Genomic DNA, 21672 nt, shown 5'->3' on the forward strand with positions numbered 1-21672 from the left:
CATCTTAACACTATTGGATATTTAGCCAATATTGTTGGCACTTCTATTTCCATGATATATATCTGAATTTGTGCAATTACAAAAATTGCTACATTTTACACGCCACCAGCAGTGTTTAAGTGTTTGTTCCACTGTACTCTTGCTTACACTGAATATATTTTCATGAAAGGCAAAGAGTTGTCTCAAATTTGAAAGAGAAGTCTGAAAGAGTGTTGCCTACTTGTGTATTACCTTCCCACTTTATTCACCAGTCCCTTAGAATGGAAATAAACAGAGCAATGCAGTCTTGGTTCTGTGAACCCTGAGCACATTGTGGGAAGTGGCACCACCATCTGGACTTACACAGCACTGCAGGACTCCTGGATGTGCCACTCCAGCCTACTCTACATCCCATCATCTTTCCCCTGGGCCACAAAAGCTGGCCTGAATGACCCAGAATGAGTCTCTGGACAGCAGCCAGACTAGTCCATAAAGGGAGTCAAACAGCATCTAAGGAGACATTTTAAAAGAATAGCCAGAACAGGCTTAGGTTACAAAGGAGTTGAGTTCACTGATCTCAATGTCTGTAGCCTTTCCACAGGTGTTACATTATGTTGTTACCGTCTCTAGTGACCGTGACGCCAGGCTCCATGGCAGGCACCTGACAGCTCTAAGGTGGATGCCTGCCTTCACTTGGCGGGCTGAAATCGGAGACAGAAAAAAGTGGCTTCCAGGGATGAGAATCCAGCTGGTCTTTGCTGGAGCATATCCAGTCCCCTTTACCACTGCCTCCCAGCAGAAGGACCGTACAAAGAGGCCAACGGCTAGATTATCACAGTAAGTAAATATTTTCCAATTTTTAAGCACGAGCCCATAGTTACGTCACTTAATGAAGAATTACACATTTTAAGAAAATTTCCCTGAGCAATTACCAGTGAGTACCATCTATCTGCAGACAGGTCTAAGCTAAGGGTCCTACCACCAGCCAAGGATTTATAAACGAAAATAAAACAATACAGAAATATACACAAAGACAATTATTTAAGACCTTTATTAACAGGTGCTTGCAGTTTGTTGACTTTTTTGAAAAAATCAAGTTGTAAACTTTTATTACAAATTAAAAATGAGGTTCTTAAAAATCTCAACTTGACCAGATATGAAACAATTTAAAAACCTTTAAAGGTGTATTGAGAAAAACCAGGCTTTTTTTTTTTTTAAAAAACACGTTTGTCATTACCAAAAAGAGACATCTTTAGGTAAAAATAATAAAAACCCCATGCTGCATAGATAATGCAGATAGTTCTAGTTATCTGGTCAACAGGCAAAAAGCAAGCACTTAAGGTCTTCAGCTCCAATCTTTTGTTCATTTCTTATTGCTGGAATTTCATATTCATTTCTTCTTGTTGGATGACTAAACTGTAAAGAAAAACAAAACAAAGGTTATCTCGCACAGTTCACTGCAATGCTCTCTTAGGACACCACATGGCTCCAGTTCACATTAGCTAAGTAGGGAAGGCAGTGATTTACAAGAGGAGTGGACACTGCTGTGTGACAACAACGGTTACTTGCAGGTTCTGGATGACCTTTCGCCACCCACAAATAGTATAGAGGGAAAAGACGAAAAGAACTACTGGCTGAAAATGATAATTCAAGAGCCTAGCAGAGACAATTACATGTCTCTCAGTATCAAGTAAAGGCTGACAGCAAAGGAATCCCTTAATTTTGGAACTGATGATACGATGTCAAAGCTGCCACTTTCCCTGAAGATAATGTACTGAAATCACCAAACTCACTCAGAGAGGTTGACAGAAGGCTCTAATACTCAAGACACAACGTGAAGACAGGCCTCCAGGTAGAAGAACTGAGGTGACTGGAGGCCAAGAATGGTCTGATACTGGCCATTACCAAAAGGCAGAATTTAAGCAACTGTGAGATTAATTCAGGCGGAAGACACTGTAAGTAAACACAGCTTACCTTACCTGATGGACTGGGTTTTTTCTCTTGCCTTAATGCATACCACTCAAGACTGCTCAGAGGCCTGAAGGCCACCTAGGCTTACTTACCCGGATGATGGTAGAGATGGTAAGCCGGCATTTACTCAGCCCCGCCCTGCTCAGCCTCGGGAGCGGACGAATTCTCAGCTGGTGGATCGGCTGCTTTTGTCTCTTTGCCATCTTGTGGTTTAGGGTTTTCTGGGCGTCTGCGTCGGTAATTGAAGTTGCGGCGGTACCGACGTTGAGGTGGCTGCTGACCTTGGGTCTCATCTCCTTGATTTTCCTTATCTTCTTCATTGCCATCCTCTCTAGGCTGTCTTTGGCGAGGAGGGCCCCTGGAATGAATATTGGGCAATCTTGCAATGATAAAACCTTCTTTCTTTAGCCCACCCACCAGTGTTAACACTTGATCCACTCAACCAAACACCATATCTGACCTTCCTGTCAAGTGGTCTGCAAGTAAGTTAGTAGAAATCATAGAGCAAACTTGGTTCATAGTTCACAAACAAGTATTTGGAAGTGTTAACTGGAAGATGAGCATTTAAATCTGGTTTTAATGGACTAGCAAACTTTTACACACACTATACTCTATTACAAAGTTAATCGTGAAATGACTAAAATGGGCACAACACCATCAAACTCTGATGTTATTTTAAAATGGGCTCTTGGGGCCAGCCCCATGGCGTAGTGGTTCAGTTCAGCACGCTCAGCTCTGGTGGCCTGGGTTCACATCCCTGACACAGATGTACACCACTCGTCAGCCACACTGTGGTGGTGATCCACATATAAAGTAGAGGAAGACGGGCACAGATGTTAGCTCAGGGTTAATCTTCCTCACAAAAAATAAATACATGAAATAAAATAAAAAAATATTAAAAGTAAAGTAAAATGGCTTTATGGCTTGGGAACAACTGCTAACCTTTGGAGACGAACACTTGCTAAAAAGGCAAGAAATCAAAATAAAAAAAGACGCCCTCCCCCCTGCATATAAATGACGGTACACAGCAACTGCTAGTCAATCATCAGGGAAATGCAAATCAAAACCCATGACACAACTTCATTATCTACTGGGATGGCCACAACCAAAAGGTCGGAAAATGACCAGCGTCAGTGAAGATGTGGAGAAACGGGAATTCCTCATACATAGCTGGCAGGAATATAAAATGGCACAGCAGCTTTGGAAACTCCTCCAAATTTTGAAGAGTTACTATGTGACCCAGCGATTTCACTCAAGGGTCTATACCCAATAGAATAATATTTTTAATAACAAAAAAATTAGAAACAACTCAAATGTTCATGAACTGATTTAGAAACAAAACATGATACCCATACAATGGAACATGATTTGTGCATAATAAGGAATCAAGTACCAATACATGCTACAACGTGGATGAACTTTAAAAACAGGCAAAGCCAGAGAAGCTAAGCACATAAAGAAGCCACATATTTTGATTCCATTTATATGACATGTCCACAAAAGGCAAATCCAGCGACAGAAAGTAGCCTAGTGTAAGCAAGTGGCTGGGATAGAGAGGAATGGGGAGTGACTGCTAATGGATATTTTTTGGGGGGAGGTGGGTGATAATGTCTGGAATCAGCAGTAATGGTTGAATAACTTTTTGAGTATACTAAAAGCCACTGAGTTGCACACATGAAAAAAGCTTAAGTGTTACATTCCATCAATATATTATCTTCAATGGCCTGAAATTAAAAATAACCCAGCACCAAAAAAAGATCACAACTTTTTTAATCATCGAGAAAAAGACACTCGATTTCTTTCCCTGGTGATTACAAACATCAGAAAACAGTGACGTTTTCTTGGCCTTTCCTCCATCCATAATCACAGCACCCCAGGAACACGAACGTTAACATCATGCCTTTTATACCTAACCTATCAGTCATCATAGGTTTTAATTCCAATTTAGATCTGTACACCCCATTTTTCACTTCTAAATCCTCCAATCTCCCAACTACCCATTCCAACCCCTCCCCTTCTCCTGAAACCTTCCCATTTTTTTGGAACTCATGGCCAATCTTTGGCAAAACTGCTCTGGCTTTCTCCTGCAGCCTACGAATGGAGCTGCCCCATCCCTATCACTGTGGCTTCTTAGACCATTCCCCCCATTTCTGTCCAAACCCCAAGCTTTCAAATCTTACGTTAGGCTGTGTGTCATTTACCATCATTTTCCTGTCGTAGTTATCACGACAGCCCCAAATAACCCAGGCTTTTAGATTCTTGGCCTCCCATCTGGTCCTTGTTTTCTACTTGAGTTTGCTCAATTTCAAGCATTCCACTCTCCAGTCAGCCCTTCTTATTCCTTCTTGTTCTCTCATTCTTTACTTCCACTAGGACCTATAATTCAGTGATCCTATCACCCAGCCTGTCCCTCACACTCCCTTAATCCTTACCTCCCCCCTTATGTAAGTATAAAGTTCACCATTTATCATTATAACCAATCCCAACCCCAGTATCTCCATCTGGGTAAACAAATGCAGGACAAATCCAACTCTCTGCCCAATCTGAGCCTGCTACTCAAAGCGGCTGGAAAAATACAACCATGCTGGGTGGATGCACTTTAAATTTGTGATTACTACTCTATTATTTGATTTCCCCTATTCTTCTTTTACAGATATAATTTCACATCTTTGTTCCAAACTCTCCAAACTTCCTCTCTTACCTCTCCTTTTGACTTTACTAACACACAGGCGGCCCACATACTCCGGGTTCTTACACAAGAAATGCCCATGGTTCCTAGTGAAAGGCCAACCCTTACTTGTGGACAAAACTATCCCAACTGAAGACAGTTCCAGCAGTCACTCTCCTGCCAACTGTCCTCTTCTATTGCATTTTTGAGCCTACAAATATGCTCTCATTTCCCATAAATAAGGATCCTTTCCTGAAGCCACTCTTACCTTAGTGCCACCTCATTTGTCTTTTTTTTCAGCAAAACTCCTGCTTTACCTGCCTCAGATCTCTTTCAATTTGCTCTTGGACCTATACCAATCAGGACTTCAGCCTACACATTATAGGCAATATGTGTCATTTACTATTCAAACTGAACAAAAAAATTCCTGGATAAATGGTCTGGAAAGCCCTGCATTCATTGACAGAATCATTGTAAATTTTAAGGCAATTCTATGTCACCATAGGAGTTATCTGGCACTGTCAACAAGTCTATCCATTCGAATGAAGACTATGAAGTCTAACTTAAATCAAAAAGCAAACAGTAAAACTGAAGCACTCAACAAAAATTCATGTGCTATTTTTAAGGACACAATGAAACTAGGCAGAAAATTTAAGCAGTTCTACAGTGTAACAAAAAGGTAAATCAAGGATTCTGCTGTTGGCACCCATGGATGTAATGGATAGACTGCCATGAAAGCTTATCTTAGACCAACTTTAAAACATTTAACACTGTTTAAAAAATGCTATTGTGATATTATTTGCAATATTTCTGCAAGGTATCTATGTTTAGGTTTAAAACAGTTTGAACCATAATTCAGTTCAAGATCAACAAAGCCTAACAATCTGTCAGCATGAAAAATAATTTTCCTCACTCAACAGGAAGAGCTCATCTATCTCCAACATCCAGCACACAGCCAACACAATCTCCTGGTGGCTCCAGTATTAGAGAACTCCAATTTCAGTGAACATCAGCTAAGACTTGAGCTCGTTTTCATGAATTAGAAACTCTCAGGACAGAACATACATCAATGGAAAGAAGGAAAAAATACATCACAGACATGGCTATTGCAAAACTCAACATACAAGGGCCAGCCCTGTGGTGCAGTTGTTAAGTTCAGTGCGCTCCACCTTGCTGGCCCAGGTTCAAGGGTTCAGATCCCAGGCTCAGACCTATACCACTTGTCAGCCATGCTGTGGCGGTGACCCACATATAAAGTGGAGGAAGACTGGCATGGATGTTAGCTCAGGGCTAATCTTCCTCAGCAAAAAATTCAACAGACATATACTGATGTAGGTAATATAATCTCAATTGGGCTTCCTAGTTCCTAAAGCTCCACTGAGTGCTCATTTTCGTAAAACAGAGAAGTTGTAGTTAGAAACCTCCTCTCTTCTACAGTTCAACGTATTTTGAAGACTTCTATATTGTATTTTGGGTACTTTTATAGTAAGGAACTTGTTTTTCTTTTTTTTGGTAATATTGGCCCTGAGCTACTAACACCTGTGCCAATCTTCCTCTATTTTTCGTATGTGGGATGCCGCCACAGGATGGCTTGATGAGTGGCGTGTAGGTCTGCGCCCAGGATCCAAACCCGTGCACCCCAGGCCACCAAAGTGGAATACATGGAACGAGCCACAATGCCACTGGGCTGGCCCCAGTAACTTGTTTCTTAAAACTTATTTGGACATCTACAGTGAAGGTTGCTACATAAGCGATTATCAGTTAAGAAGAGTTATTACTGTATTGGGTTTTTGAGTATATTACCAGTTACCGTTAGGGATCACTTGTAGAGACTCAATGCTTTGATATAAGACCCTTTCAAGAATTACCTGTACACACTATTCCATCCTGCCAGTGTGGGACTGGGACTACTGCATCATGGTGCACTACACTTATGTACTAAACATGTCTGGCTCATGGAGCTCTTCCCCAATTAGTCTATACTCTAATCATTAAACATCCTCCATTTAAAAAGGATTCTCTAATACCCAAGCAGGTAGGTTGGTTGGTTAAGGCTAATATGGAATTGGGTTTCTTTTTCCCAAAATGTAAATTCTTAATGGAGTGATTTCACTTTGCAACTTTAGGGTGACAAAAAAAGTACCTACTTACACTAAGAAGTGTTTAATGAAAAATTGTGCCATCTCAAAGATAAAACTCTGTTGATTCTTCATTTATGATACGGTGCAGTTCAGAGCCTAATGCTTAAAAGATTACTTTTACCTTTCTCCTTCCCAATGAAGCAGGTCTTAATTCCATACCCTCATTAGAGGGGGAGGAACAACAACTGTATATAAAGTAGAGCTCATCTACACAAGCAGCAAAGATGCAAAGAACATACTCTCAAAGACAACTGACTTCAGGTTCACCTTAGCCATCTGCTGAAAGAAAATGTGAGCACTAACTGATAAATGACTCAAAAAGACAGCAGGAGACGACGCGACCAAGTCCTAACAGATGTCGGAGAAATTTTTTAATGAAAACCATACCTGCGGAATCGTGGTCTATAACCCCGATACATATTCTGCCTCACTGGTCTACCTTGTTCTCCTGCACCCTGGTTGTCAGCACCCTGAAAAGACAATGCACATTGAGCCAAATGGATCAGTAACAGTAAAAACCCAACCAGACAAACCCAAAGTCTAAATACAGAAGTTAAAAGTAAATAAAGGAAATCACCTAATAACTGTGATTATAAGTCATTAAATTTCTGGTTATTAGGAATCAAAAAGTGCTTCCTGTAAGATTAATCCAATATAGGGGAAGACACCCAGGAAATGTTTAAAATGCAGTCCTATCAAAAGTTACCACATGCTGTTGTCCATCCTTTTACTTTCTGGTGAGACTTACCTCCATCACTTCTCCTTGCACAGGAGGGTTGGAATACTGTGGTCGACGCCCATAGGGTCTCCGCATGTAGTAAGGTGGGAACCGTCGCCTGCGGTAGGGCCGGCGCTGTTGAGCCTGGCCTTCGGGAGCGCTCTCCGATCCCTCATTCTTTTCCCCACTCTCACTATTCTGGTAATTCTGCTGGTAATTGCGTGGAGGACCCCTGCGACGTGGATAGCGTCTATAATGGTTACGGTCTGCTGCATATTTACTGCCTTGCACTGGAACTCCACCAGGGCCTGTAACATTTGCTGCCTCCGCACCCTACAAAAGCCATCATATATTGACAGTGACAAAGGAATTAAGTACACTTAACCAAATTTACACAACACAAACAAAAAAAGAGTCTATGTGGCCAGGGGTGCATAGAAATGATTAACTATTAGTTCCTCACTGTTCTGAAGAGATCGCCCTCTAACTGCAGCCAGCACATTAGGTTTGATGCACCTGTGTTCATGTGGTCACCTGACCCATCAATCCACATTAGAGCCACCATCCTCACGGATGAGATCTCCACAATATTGCCATACTGAAGTCAAACCTTTACACAAAAAGCATCCTCACCTTTTCTCCTTCAACAACATCAAACTCCACAGTCTCTCCATCTCCTACACTGCGAAGGTACTTCCTGGGGTTATTCTTCTTTATGGCAGTCTAGTAATATCACATTCCAAAAATAGATTAACAGGGGAGAATAATGTGCTTTTTCATTTAAAATGTACCAGAGTCAATATTATTTTAGCTTGGATACAATACTTAAATTTACCTTTAATAAGACCAAACCGTCAATAAATTTAGGAAAACAGGGACCAATGCTACCCCCAACCTCAACCACAATACTCCAATCTTACAAGGCCCCAGCATTTTACCACTATTTTCCAAACTAAAACAAATAATTTAACACTCAAGACAGACACAACAATATACATTTTTAAAAAATGCTTTTTGCAAAAGCATTATGTGTAGCTTTGAACAAAATGAGGATATCCACCTATCCCCCAAAGACTGCACTTAATAGTAGAAGCTAGCCCCACACAGGGCCAGTTTAGATGACAGGCGAGTTGAGGTTTGCACGCTTCAAAGTTGACCAAACCAACTTGTCCCTGTGGTACCATATCCAACTCAATTGCAAAGGTCAACCAAAATCCCTTCCAACCTGTGATAATACTTCAATGGAAGTGCAATTCACATGTATTAACCGTGTCACTTTTTATATTTTCTGACTGCATGGGACAGTTGGTTATTACCTCCCCCAATACAATAAGTCTCATTGTTACTTGTTCTCTAGACTGCTACAACCAAGTAAAAGGGGAAGAATAACACCTCACATTTGTGTGTAGTACTTCCACTAAGTTCTTTCATATATTACCTATTCAATCTCCTTGTGACAGATGACATGAGGTATTATTACTCCTTTTTAACAGATGATAAAACAGGCTTTTAAAAGTTAGGTGACTTGCCCAAGGTCGTGCAGCTAATAAGCAGCTGAGTGTGGACTTTTCTAAATCCAGGTCTTGGGACTGCAAACCCCATGTTCATCCTACTACATCACAGTGGGATTCATTACCGGATCACCCATGCATTTCCACTCCAGAGGAGGCAGGACAACCAACAAATCTGAAGTCAATTAAGCTAAGTTGCCCAGAACTGCAGTCTCCTTGATACACCACTAAGACCTGAGCAGCCAAAAGTCCCAAGAAACAACTAAATGTTGAAACCACTTCCAAAATAAAGAGGAAAGCATATTGGTGACAACTTGTGGGTCAGTACAAGTGGGTGTCATGCGTTCAGCCAAACAGTTGATCTCATCTGTCATCTAAACTGTCACAAAGTTTTCATACCTTTCATATATAGCCACCTCTCAATTACCTGCAGTCATAGGGGATAGCAGAAGTCTGGATAATTAAAATCCCAAAACTACTATTTCGGTCAGCATCCTCAATGCCCTCCCCCACACTCCTCAAACCTTTTAGTGTTGCTGACAGGCCTTGCTGTCTCTTGTTCCTAAGTCTACATATTCCCTTGAACATCAGAAGGGAAGTTAAGGAACACGTAAAAATTGGTTCAATTTTATAAAACAAACATTTGCTTTAAAATAACATCGTCTGAGCAGTCCTATATTTATGTGATGAATTTAAATGTTCCCATACTTGTATTTGTTCCTGCTATTATCTGATAGGGTTCTGGACATACTAGAAATTGATCTGGCTTTCCCCTTCATTGCCACTGAATGCTGTAGAGGACACTTCAGAGAGCTACAAAGCACCAACCCAAGACAGCCCTTCCTAAGAAGTATGCTGCCATGCAAGCTCGCACCTGCCTGAACAAAGGTATGGTGTGGAAAGTGACTGTCTTTTGATGTCTGGATTACAGTATAAAAACCTGGTTTAAAAGTTTTGATTTTCAACACAGTAGTTCAACAGTCTTATGAAAAAATTGCAGAGCACGTAAGTACACACATACAAACGTGTTTTTCCTACCTACTGCATAACTGTGAGGGTAATTAAGTCCAATGGAGCCTATGATATACTTAAGTTTGCGATATTAGCGTTCATTTGGCAATCTCTTATTTTAAACAATAAATTCCTTAACCCTCAAGCGTATTTCAAAATATTTCCCTTAAATGGTATTTGAGAAAGTTCAGCACGTAGTAGCTATCCCTATGTTATTTTTTCCCTCTCAAAACACTAAAGCTAATCTAAAAATTATTTAGTGATTAATTGCCAACTTTGCCACACTGCCTTTTCACTTAACCATAAACTAGTGGCGATTTCTAAATTTTCCAAGTCAGCCAAAATTCTCCAGAGGTAAAAACATCTTACCCATTCAAAGTGCTTTACAATAAAGAGAAGGAGCTACATTACTTTGCTAGTTTTCTAGCATTCATTTCAGATTAATGTTTTCCAGCTTTGTTCTAGCTATTTCCCTCCTGATTACTGTGATCTGTCCTCACCAGAGGTAAACCTAATAGCATTTGAAAATATCTCGTCAAAGTTTCTGTCTGTTCAGAGCAACATTAGTTCAAGTTTAGGTTAATGGCGGTTTTTTGTTAATCTTAAATTAGGTTTGAAAATTCAGTGTACTGAGTTAAGCAGATTCAATATTTTACAAAGCTACAACTATTAACAAAATACCAATTTGAAACACCTATTTTAATAAAGTGAACTGACAATACAATGTTTCAATGTATACATTTAAGCATGCTACCACTCTTCCTGTGGGAACTAAATGAATTCTTTGGTGGTTGGGCTTAATAATCTTTTTGCAAAGAACAACAGTTGAGAAGACATCCACCCTTTTCTTCTGAGAGGCCTTGAGCTGGAAGTGTAAAGATCCACACGAGCACTCACCTGGTGTACAAATACATCTTCCTTGGTGTCATTCCTGCAAGACAGGACCAAGTTGAACCAGTTAGAAAATGGAATATATTTCACAGTGCCAAAGATTAAAAACAAAACTAGTAAGCCATCATGATTTCTGCTTTAAAGACTAAGCTGTTGCCAACAGTTGTAACCTCACTACCTGTAGAAGATTAAAAAAAAAAAAAAAAAAAAAGCCTAAAATCAAAGTGTGACCTAACTAAGCTATTAAGAGGGTAGAAGTGACTAGCAACAGCTGTCTTGTCACTCCTTATCTTTATATTTCCTTCCATTATTTCCCAGCTTCCTTCTTTTTCACTTCGTCCTCAATCATTTCCTCATCACCATTTCCAATTCCCAACTCTTCTTGAGGTCCTAAAAGTGACCACTAAAACCCCCTAAGAATGCAGAACACCAGGAGTGAGCCCTAACATAAACTATGGACTTGGGGTGACAATGACATGGCAATGTAAATTGTAACAAACATATCTCTTTGGTGTAAGATCGCAGGGGAGGCCACGTGGGTATGGGCATGTCGTATACAGGAACTCTGTATTCTCTGCTCAATTCTGCCACGAACCTAAAACTGCTCTTAAAAATAAAGTATTAATTTATAAAAAGAAAAAACCATAATGAAGTATAAACATGGACACCACCAGTATCCACATTATTCACCTGGCAAACATGGTACTTCAAGGTTATAAAAGGAATATTAGAAAATGTACCAAACTACTTATTTAGTCAGGACAATCTTTTTACAAATAGTACAAAGTAGGCAATACATGAGACAGTCATCCCTGGAAAGCAGCTTAGGGAGATGCTTTATGGAGACAAACACTAAACAAAAACTCACTAATGATGTCATGCCAGACAACATAGTACTCACTTATTCTGCTGAAACTAAATCAACCTACTAGGGATTATCATGGCCAAAGTGTAAATGAATTTTAGGAAGAAATTCGACTGCTCAGAAAATGCAGTTTCAGCCAAGATAGACAACTATGGTTTAGATGCATTACACTGATCTAGTTACAATTTGTCAAATGACTACCCAGAAATTCAAGGAAATGCTAACATAAAACCAAATTTTTAGCCCTCATTCTACTGTTAACAATTCTCTGATGCTGGAAAGCTGCCTCCTCACTGGATCCTTTCTTCACCTGCAAAATGGGAAAAACGAAATAGACACAGAGCAGCTTACGTTATAGAGGGTTTAAGCTCCAGATACTGTGCCACATGCTTTAACTGTATCACTCAATCCTCACAATCCTGAGGCAGATGCTATTATCAACCCCCATCCTATAAACTGGGAAAATAAAGTATGTGGTCATTTCCTCACAGTGGTAGGTCTGACTCTCCAGGCCCTGGTCTTCACTATGCTGAAAACTCAAAAAGGACCAGTCTGGAAATCCTTCCATTTTAGCTTTAGAAGTAGGTAACAGCATATGGTTTCTCCAATTTTCTGAAAAGACTACAAGCAATAAGGATCCCTATACCCTTGCCTGCAGTACACAGTTATTCCGTGATGAGACCAGGGCTCTGCTACATATTCCCCCACACAACCCTTCAACATGTAAAAACCATTCTCAGCTCACAAACCAAACCAAACCAGTTGTGACTTGGTAGTTTTTTGACCCCTGATCTACAGTAACACTGGAAAAAATGCATGCCGTGGCCACTAGAGATCTTACTGAAGAAGGAAAAGCAGCAATTAAAATACTTTCACCTAGCACGCAGCATATTGTAGGAACATGGTGGGTTCTCACATTTTAAAAATATTTATTGAGCGTCTACTATTCACTTAATACTAGGCCAGTTTCTAAAATTAAAATGTAATTACCGTCACCTTTTACTGTTCTAAAAGCTATTCTTTCACATTATTCCATCTTATTAGTTATTCCAAAATCTGCCACAAGCCAGTGGGCCTACAATGAAAGGATAGCAAATCCAAAGGCTTCATTCATCCCTTTAAAATAAAGGTGAGTATAGTTATGCACCACATAATGTTTCTGTCAATGATAGACTGCACACACAACCACATATTCGAGAGCGGTCCCATAAGATTAGTATCATACGGCCTAGGTGTGTAATAGGCGATACCATCTAGGTCTGCGTAAGTACACTAGATGACGTTCACATGACAACAAAATCTCCTTAACCATGGATTTCTCAGAACGTATCCCTGTCTTAAGCAATGAATGACTGTATTTTCTTGTGCTGGCCAGCTAGCTACTATGCTAAGCACCAGAAATAAAAATAAGACATGACCTATCCTCAAGGATTTTAATCTAGAAGGCCACCACCATTCAATCCAACAGAGCAGCTGAATGACCAATATGGTTTTCTGCATATTATAGTATGTTTAGCCATACTAATCAGAGAGAGGAGCAGGTGGTATGTAGAGTACAGCAGTTAAGAACTCCTTACTAGAACCAGTGGAGCCAAAACTGGAATCCTGGCTATCCCATTAGTAATGACATGCTCTTAGGCGAGTTGCCTTATTTGTTAAGTTGGGGATAACAGCAACCACTTATTATGTGTTCACTATTTCTTTTTTAAACCCAGTGAAAGCCACACTATATTCAAATCCAAGCCTATCCATACTGCTGCCACTTGAAACAATTATTTCACTTGCAGTCTGGTGCCCAGAACTGCTGTCCAATAGAAACAAAATATACGGGGCCAGCCGGGGGTTCACCGGTTCAGATCCTGGGCGTGGACCTACGCACAGCTTATCAAGCCATGCTGTGGCAGCACCCCACATATAAAATAGAGGGGGGTGGGCACAGGTGTTACCTCAGGGCCAATCTTCCTCAAAAATAAAAAAGAAACAACATACAAGCCAAATATAAGCATATTTTCTAGTAGCCATAAGTAAAAACAGGTAAAATTAATTTCATTATTTCCACATGTATAATCAATAAAAAAACTGAAGTATTTCACATTTCTGAAAACTAGATTCACACACTCAAGCTACTCAAAAAGTGGTTCAAAACACTAAATTGAGTATCAGTTTTAAGGTACTAATTAGAATAAAAATTCATTTTCTCAAGTGCCCTAGGCAAATTTCAAGTGCTCAACAAGCACATGTGTCTGATGGCTACTGTACTGGACAGCATGGGTCTACACTACTCCATCAGCCATCACTCTGTTTATCACATGCCAGCCCTCCCAGTCTCCTGCAATCAAGTGTACTCTTTCGGTTGTATTCTTCTACTCTACCCCATGTTAATAAGGACACTATTTACTGCAGAAAATTTTTTAATGAAAAACACACTTGGAAGATTTTCTCACCTACCTAGAAATACAGTATTGTTCTTATTCAGCAAATGAGGACACAATACTGACTTCAAGGAAAAAGGAATCACAGAGCAAGGGGCTGAAGAGAAAAGGGGACACCGTTCTAAGTTAGAGGAATGCTAAAGAAAGAGGAAGAAACCCTGCTGGGATTGAAAGAAAATGGAAGTCTCTTCAAGAGTTCCTAATGTAGCACAAAGAAGGGAAACCATGCAGCCAGCACTAAACCCCTATACTACTAAATATATCCAACTTAAAAAGGGTCTTAAGATATCCTAAAATTTTACGAAACATTTTTAGCCAATTCACAGAACTGCCATCAGACAGACCTACCATACACAGGCTCATCCATTCACAACCAAATGCTCTTATGCTATTACCTTGTTGCAGATTACCACACCAAGCCATTCCAACAGCTTAACATGCCCAAATGCATAAATTTATGATCCTATAGCTATAAAAACAAACTCCAGGATTTAGCATCTATAAGCTCCAGAACCCAAAGCATCCAGACATCGAGTCCTGCAGATGTGCCCTAAGATCACAAACCCCACTTATCTTTTCACTTGTTCTCTATTAAACACTCCTCACACCCAACGGATACACTCTCATTTCCTACACTACTTTCTACCCTTCTGCCTTAGGTGAACTGGATAGTAGATGCTTCCAAGAGCTGAGACTGGAGTATAGGAAACTAAGCAACCACAGCCCCAAGTACTAGAAAAACAGGTGAATACACTAGCTCTCTATTCTAGATTTTAAGATGAAAAGATTTTACATATCAAAGACTTGGCGAACACAGATGACTTCTGCCCAACTTAAGATCAGTTGTTAACATAGCCAGAATATAAATCAATCCTAAAGTGCCAAGTCACTGTCTTACTAAGAGCCCCAGTTCTCAATACATAGTGCTTTTTAAGACTGCCAATGACACATCACGACTTGGGGACTACTTAAATTTTTATCTTTTTATATGCCTCCCTCCTCCCCATCTCTTCCTCAGCACCACACTGCCAAGTCTTTAACCATTCCCCAGCACGACAACATTTAGTCAATTATGTTGTATACTATCCATGACTTCTATGACTTAAGATCAGTCTGACTTTAACTGCCCAAGAGACTTGGCAATCATCTTTCCACAGGTCTACAAACTTTTAAAGGACCACATAGCATTTTAGGCTTTGTGAGGTCAGGCTCTGTGGCTATTCTTTCTTCCTCTTCTTCTTCTTCAAAAAAAAGGATTGGCACCTGAGCTGACATCTGTTGCCAAGCATCACCCGCCCCCCCCCCACCCCCGACCTGGTCCCAGTCCCCAAAGCCCCCAGTACTTGGTTGTATATTCTAGCTGTAGGTCCTTCTGGGTAAGCTATGTGGGATGCCGCCTCAGTATGGCCTGATGAGTGGTGCCATGTCCGCGCCCAGGATCCGAACCAGAAAACCCTGGGCCACTGAAGTGGGGAGCACAAACAACCACTCCACCATGGGGCCAGCCGCTCTTTCTTCTTTTTTAAACAACCCTTTAAAAAGGCAAAACCCATTCTCAAATCACAAGTCACATAAGAACAGAAGTAAAAAGATTCAGAAGTGGGATAAAGGTCTAACGTTCCCTCCTTTAATTCCTTAACTGCCTCCCAATATTAGCTATTAAGCAAGTCCCTTAATTCATAAAGCCAATCCACATGCTGAACTGGAACTATTATGCCAATCCCCAACTACATGAAATTGGCAGTGAGAAGCAGAGAGCTTTTCAGATCTGGGGAACTAGTAGTCAGCACATAAGAGCTTCGGTGACATGCTGGAGATCTTTCAATGGCTAAGAATATCCACCCTAACAAATTATCTGTAACAATGTGGACAACAATCAATTTGAAGATGACTAGGGTCTATTTTCAGAGACGGCATAATAGCACTTAGTAAACACAAACTCCAGAGTCAGAAAAGCGAGTTCAAATCCTAGCTCTGCAACTTACTAGCTATGCTTCCTGGGGCAAATTTACCCAAACTTTCTGTGCCTCAGAACAGCACTCACACATCAAAAGTTTTGAAAATTAATTTGTTCATTTAAAGCATTTACAATAGTGCCTGGTACAAGTACTTAATAAACACTAGCTACTTTTATCACCATGTGTGAAGGAAGTCACCTTTATCAGTTATATACACATGGGATCCCCAAAAGGGAGACTGAACGTGACAGCCATGACTAAGTATTTTTGTAAAGAGGGATAGCTAAGCCTCTCCCTGGCTTGGTTTATTATACCTCTTCCTAAACCATGAGTAATAAACTCAAATGCATATACACAGGCCAAGCAGGAAGGGCAGTCAATATCAGGAGAAAACTAAGCCTGACAGACTGTGGTAAAAAGGGAAATGTATGTCCCATTTAAAAGTGATTAATAATACGCACGGCCAGTTGATTTTTATTTACATGGGACTACAGGCCCCAAAGCTAAAATTTATCTTAAAAAAGATGATAATCTGATATTTTTGGCATTATCTCCTGAGTTTTAAATGTCGGTAATTAATTCCAATTCTTTTTAAGACACTGTACTGTCCAAATGAAACATCTGGGGGTAGATTTAACTAGTAGGCCACCAGTTTGTGACCTCTGTCCTACGTGAGTCTCTTTGCTCCAAATTCCTTGCCCACTCAAAATATTAGAATGACTAATTTAGCATTTTAAGTACACTGGAGAGCAGAAAAGTACTCCTATTCTGGTCACTATAAAAGATGCATACCCCACTGAAAAGTAAGTTGTTACTGATTCATGCCAACCTTTCACGAGTCTGGTGAGCATGGATTAAACCTCAACAGCTGGAAGCAAAAGACAAAATCTGGTTTCTAGATTTAAAAAGCAGACAATGAAACCCTGAAACCACTGACCCCTGTAGTATCCTTCCATTGATGTCTTCAATAGTTTGGAGTGAAGTTTTTCATAATAAAATGAAAAGTCATTTTGGGGAGCTAATAAACCCTTCTAGTCACATAATCCAATTATCTTTTGCAGACACAGCACACAAAGGAATTCCTCAGAATTCCTAGATTACATGGCCTAACAAAATTAAGCCAAAATTTTTGCTATTTTTAAAGCTCCATGCTCTTAATTTAGCACCTTTTATACAATAAAACTATCAAAAGAAAACCCTTTAAAAAATAATTCTACCAAGGCTATAAAAATTATCACAGATAATTCAGATTGAAATGCTTACAATGAAAATATGTTTCTTAGAAGACAAGAAATTTACATTAAAATATCCACTTTAATTACAAAAATCTTAAGAATCTAGAATATATTCTTCGTAGAATTCCAAGCTTAAAATTAGTGTCAAGGTAATCATCGCAAACACTGCATCTTCTCCTTTACAGGACCGCTCCCCCACCCCTTCAGGAGAGCCAGGTGCCTCCAGCCCTGTCCACACACTGAGCCAACTGCTAACTCCCCAGAACTGTAGTTCTTTTAAGACATATATCTTCCTGGACTTAACCGTAGTCGGATTTTACAGTATCTTAACTCAAAAAGTCTGAGAATCACTGAAACGACCAGTTTAGAAATATAAAAGTTTAGGTTAGGAAAGTCCAAACAAAGGATCATCAAATGCCAATTTAATTGTACATTGAACTTGCCCTGGAAGATGACCAACTGAGTTGATTGCAAGTCAGAACAGAGATATTCAAAGAATGGTATCTCATACAATAACAATGGAGTATGTAAAGAACTCCTCTTACTGCGAGTATCAACTGTTTGCTTCAAAAATATCATAATCTATGGCCATTTAACAAAATGCAGCAAAACAGAGGGCACATGCTACACGTTGAAAGCACACACAAACTACAACCTAACCACGGAAAAAGCTGCAAATTACAGTCCCTTCTGATGCGCATACCAGCAATATCCTATCATTATCTTGGGTCAAGGGTTAAAAGCAATGGTTTTCAAGATATGGCCCACAAGTCATAATCACCTGAAATTCTTGTTAAAAATGTACCCCAAACCCAACGAATCCAAGCTAGGAAGGAAGACCTCAGGAATTTGCATTTTTAATACCCTTCCATGGTTAGCACACTTAAATTTGAAAACCACTGGTTTAAGGGTTAGGACAGGAAGAAGAATGAGAGTAAGATAGAGATACTAAGTGATGCTCACAATCAACCAACTAAAAACTGGTCAAATATAAGCACCAAAGCACTCCTTTCCCTCCTAATTAGTAACTCGTTATAAAAGAACATGACAAATGTAGCCTTAGCTTTGTCACAAGGCAGTGTAAAAACAGATGGAAAATTCCTAAAGATTCTGGAAGAAACAAAATGTTTCTCCATAACTGCAAACGTGGAAAACGGACCATCAAATACTTACAATCACTTTTGCTTTAATACTTTATTATGTCTGTCTGTGAGCTTGATCTCGCCCATTTGGTTTCCTGAAGTGGTATGCATTTCACAAACATGCGGTGTTACTACTTAATCTTAAGTGTTCTTTTGAACATCTAGTCGTTTAAGGCCTTCTGAAATATGGAAGAAAGAAAACGCCGAGATGGTGTCACACCTGTAAGGCCCACATGGTACCAGCAGCCCGGTGCCCTCCACCCCTGTAGCTGCACTAGTGGCCCTGGCAGCCATCTTGAAAACGATGCCCGGCTCCAAGGAGACCACTGAAGAGCGCCGTGAGCAACCTGTGCGTTACCATCACTACGGCTACAAACAGTCCTGAGGATTAATCCTAAGGATGTAGTTTGTAGCTTCTCCTTCACACACGAAGAACAATGTTATCGCAGACTAAGGCCACTCTAATAAGCTATAACCAAAGCTGTCACAAAAGTCATTTAACAGGTATAACTTCAGGGCAAGAGGAGAAAGAAAAATTGAGAAAAGGAAAGACCATTTTCTTCCAGCTGTTACTCTACGAATAAGAGCAACTCTGCTGTCAAAGTAGTCCTAACATGAAATTTATCCGAGGCATTCAAGACAGCACACACTGAAATGTCACAACAAAGGCAATAACTTTATAGTCAAAAGGACAAGGCTCCCCATCCTGGCACTGTCAAATCCCGTTACCTCCGAAGGTTGACAGCCTGTAAACACCCTATGCACTAATTAGTGGGTCACATTCTCAAATACGGGTTTCAAGAATGTATAAAAAGATGACAAGGACAAAAATGGGGTGGGCCCAAGCCTAGGAGAATTAGACTAGGTCTTCGTTTCCTCGGGTCGCCCTGTTAGTTGGCTCGCTCGCTCCGCTTGCCTTTTAAATTGCTTTGCAGCATAAGCAGCCTTTTAAATTGCAGATTAATATTTAGCTGCAAAACAAAGAATCTCTACATCCACTAATCCCTTCCGTCATCAGAGGAAACAAAACCCACACCAACAATACACCAGAGGTGGCAAGCTACACCTGCTCGAGCCATCCCGAGCCTGCAGAGGGAGCGGAGCATGCAAGACGTGGGCCCGGGCTTCCGCGGCGGTCATCTCACCTGTTGATGAAACCATATCCGTTTCTTACATTGAACCATTTTACTGTTCCCAAAACCTTCGTTGCTGGAAAGAGGGAAGAAAAAACCCACGATTACCAGACATCCATTTTTTTTTCAAACCGCCACGCTTCAGCATCCGGTCCCTCCCGCGCTCCCCGGCGGCCACCTGACAGCCTTTCTCTGTTCGGGGCCCGCTCGCCGGCGCCCGAGCCGCGCACGTGGGTGAGCTCGAGGCCCCGAGGCCAGGAGGCCGGGGCGCGGGCGCGGGTGCGGCCGCGGGGCGCCGAGCACGTGAGGAAGGGGAAGCGGCCCGGCCCACTCCGGCCTGCGTAGGAGGCGCGCCGCGCCCTCGGGGCACACGCGGAAGGGAGCGGGTGGGGACGGAACAACGGCGTGCGGGCCCAACGCACGCGGCCGGCGGGCGCCGAGGGGAGGGACCCCGCCGCACACGCGGCCGGCGGCGCGCAGCCGCCCGGGGGAGGGGCGCGCGGCCGCGCGGGGTCCGCAGGGGGCGCGGGAGGCGGCGCGCGCGCGCGCCCGCCGGGCACGCGGAGCGGGCGGGCGGACGGGCCGGCGGCCGCGAGTGGGGCGGCCTGGGGGAGGGGCGGCCGCGCGCCGCCGACTCGGTGCCCCCGGCCGCGCGCCCGCCGGCTCGCCCCGCTTCGGCTAACGGTTCCGCCGCCAGGCTGCCCTACGGCCCCACCCCCGTCCCCGCTCGGCCCTCACCGATGACCTTCTTGTCCCCGCCGGCAGGCGCCGCCGATGTGAGGCCGCCCGGGCCGCCGCTCCCTGCGCCGCTGCCCGTGGTGCCGGGCTTGGTGTCGGCAGCGCTGAGGGCGGGGGCGGCGGGGGGGGCGGCGGGCGGCTGCTGGGTCTCGGCCTCGCTGCTCATGGTTGCGGTGATGGTGACTGGGGCCGGCTGCGGCAGCTGCGGCTCCTCCCGGGGTGTGATGGTAACTAGGCCGGCGGCGGCGGTGGGGCTGCTCAGGGCTCTCTGGGGTCCGCTCTCCGCTCCCGCTACCGATCGAACTAGCGAGAATGGCGGGACGGGCGGGATAAGCCCTGCGATCGACCCGCCCTAAGCATCGTTCACTGGCCAGCGTTGCTGTCAATCTCACCACCTGACCTCAACTCCTGGCTTCTACTGGCTAATACTTTATCGCTCTTCCACTCTCATTGGCTCTTAGGCGGCTAATTCGGCCGACCTACAACCGTTCCTGCCTCCGCCGCCGCCATAGAGACCGGAACTAGAATTAGAGTAGAGTCACCACGAGAACCATAGAGTGCCCGAGAGGACGGGCAGAGAGAACGTGACTTTCACGAGGCTGCAGCCTGGGCGGGAGGGCCCCACGTCCAGGGTTGTGCCCTGGCCGAAGGAAGGACACAGCCAAACACCTGAGCCGGGATTACCCAGCCTGACCCGGGGGCTTGGAAGGGGGCCCGACGACACCTCAGCCACATGTGGAGAGAAGGCCTCCCTCCCTGCTCCAAATATGGTCCTTGTGACCTCAGACCATTACTGCGGATAGAGCCGTCTTTTCTACAATGGCCGTGTACTCGCAGCACAGCCGAGGGTCTCTGGAACAGACTTAACCGTATGCATTCAAAGAGCGCCTGTTTTCGGCGGAGCAGTCACCTTGGAGGGGTACGCAGGCTCTCAGGCCGCCCCTGCTCAGCATATTTGGGGCGGAGGGCTGGGGTGTACTTCATGGGGACCCGCCTTCGGATCCATCTTACCAGGCATAGAAGGACTATCTTGTTAAGTATTCATGTCCTTTTGTATTGGCCCCAAATCAGATTTAATTTCAGCTCACGTCTACTGAGCAAGCTAGGGATTTTTCTTGCATTTTATCCTTACAGCAACCACGTGAAACAGGGATTACTGTCCACGTTTCAAAAACGATTTATAATTGAGGCTGCCACCTGATGTAGCTGAAGTCCTCCACCTTCATTCGTCTTTCTTAAGCTCTCCTAACTGCTGGGGCAGGCTAGTTCACCAGTCAGT

General features: G+C 42.6%; 1 protein-coding gene across 2 annotated transcripts; it reads right to left on the reverse strand.

Moving 5' to 3' along the window:
• Positions 1-1001: 1001 nt before the first annotated feature.
• YBX1 (Y-box binding protein 1) lies at positions 1002-21115 on the reverse strand. Of its 2 annotated transcripts, XM_070610032.1 has the most exons (8): positions 20394-21115; positions 19668-19731; positions 10897-10930; positions 8111-8200; positions 7508-7810; positions 7147-7229; positions 2043-2308; positions 1002-1395 (listed from the first exon to the last, which is right to left on the reverse strand). In XM_070610032.1, exons 1-7 carry the CDS (start codon positions 20557-20559, stop codon positions 2074-2076), a joined length of 975 nt encoding a protein of 324 aa, XP_070466133.1. In that variant the 5' UTR covers positions 20560-21115; the 3' UTR covers positions 1002-1395; positions 2043-2073. The 2 variants fall into 2 exon arrangements, with proteins under 2 accessions (XP_070466133.1, XP_070466134.1); XM_070610033.1 differs by lacking the exon at positions 8111-8200 and having other exon boundaries at positions 20394-20947.
• Positions 21116-21672: the final 557 nt, after the last annotated feature.

The sequence above is a fragment of the Equus przewalskii genome, chromosome 2 (genome assembly GCF_037783145.1).
Source record: "Equus przewalskii isolate Varuska chromosome 2, EquPr2, whole genome shotgun sequence".
NCBI lineage: Eukaryota > Metazoa > Chordata > Mammalia > Perissodactyla > Equidae > Equus > Equus przewalskii.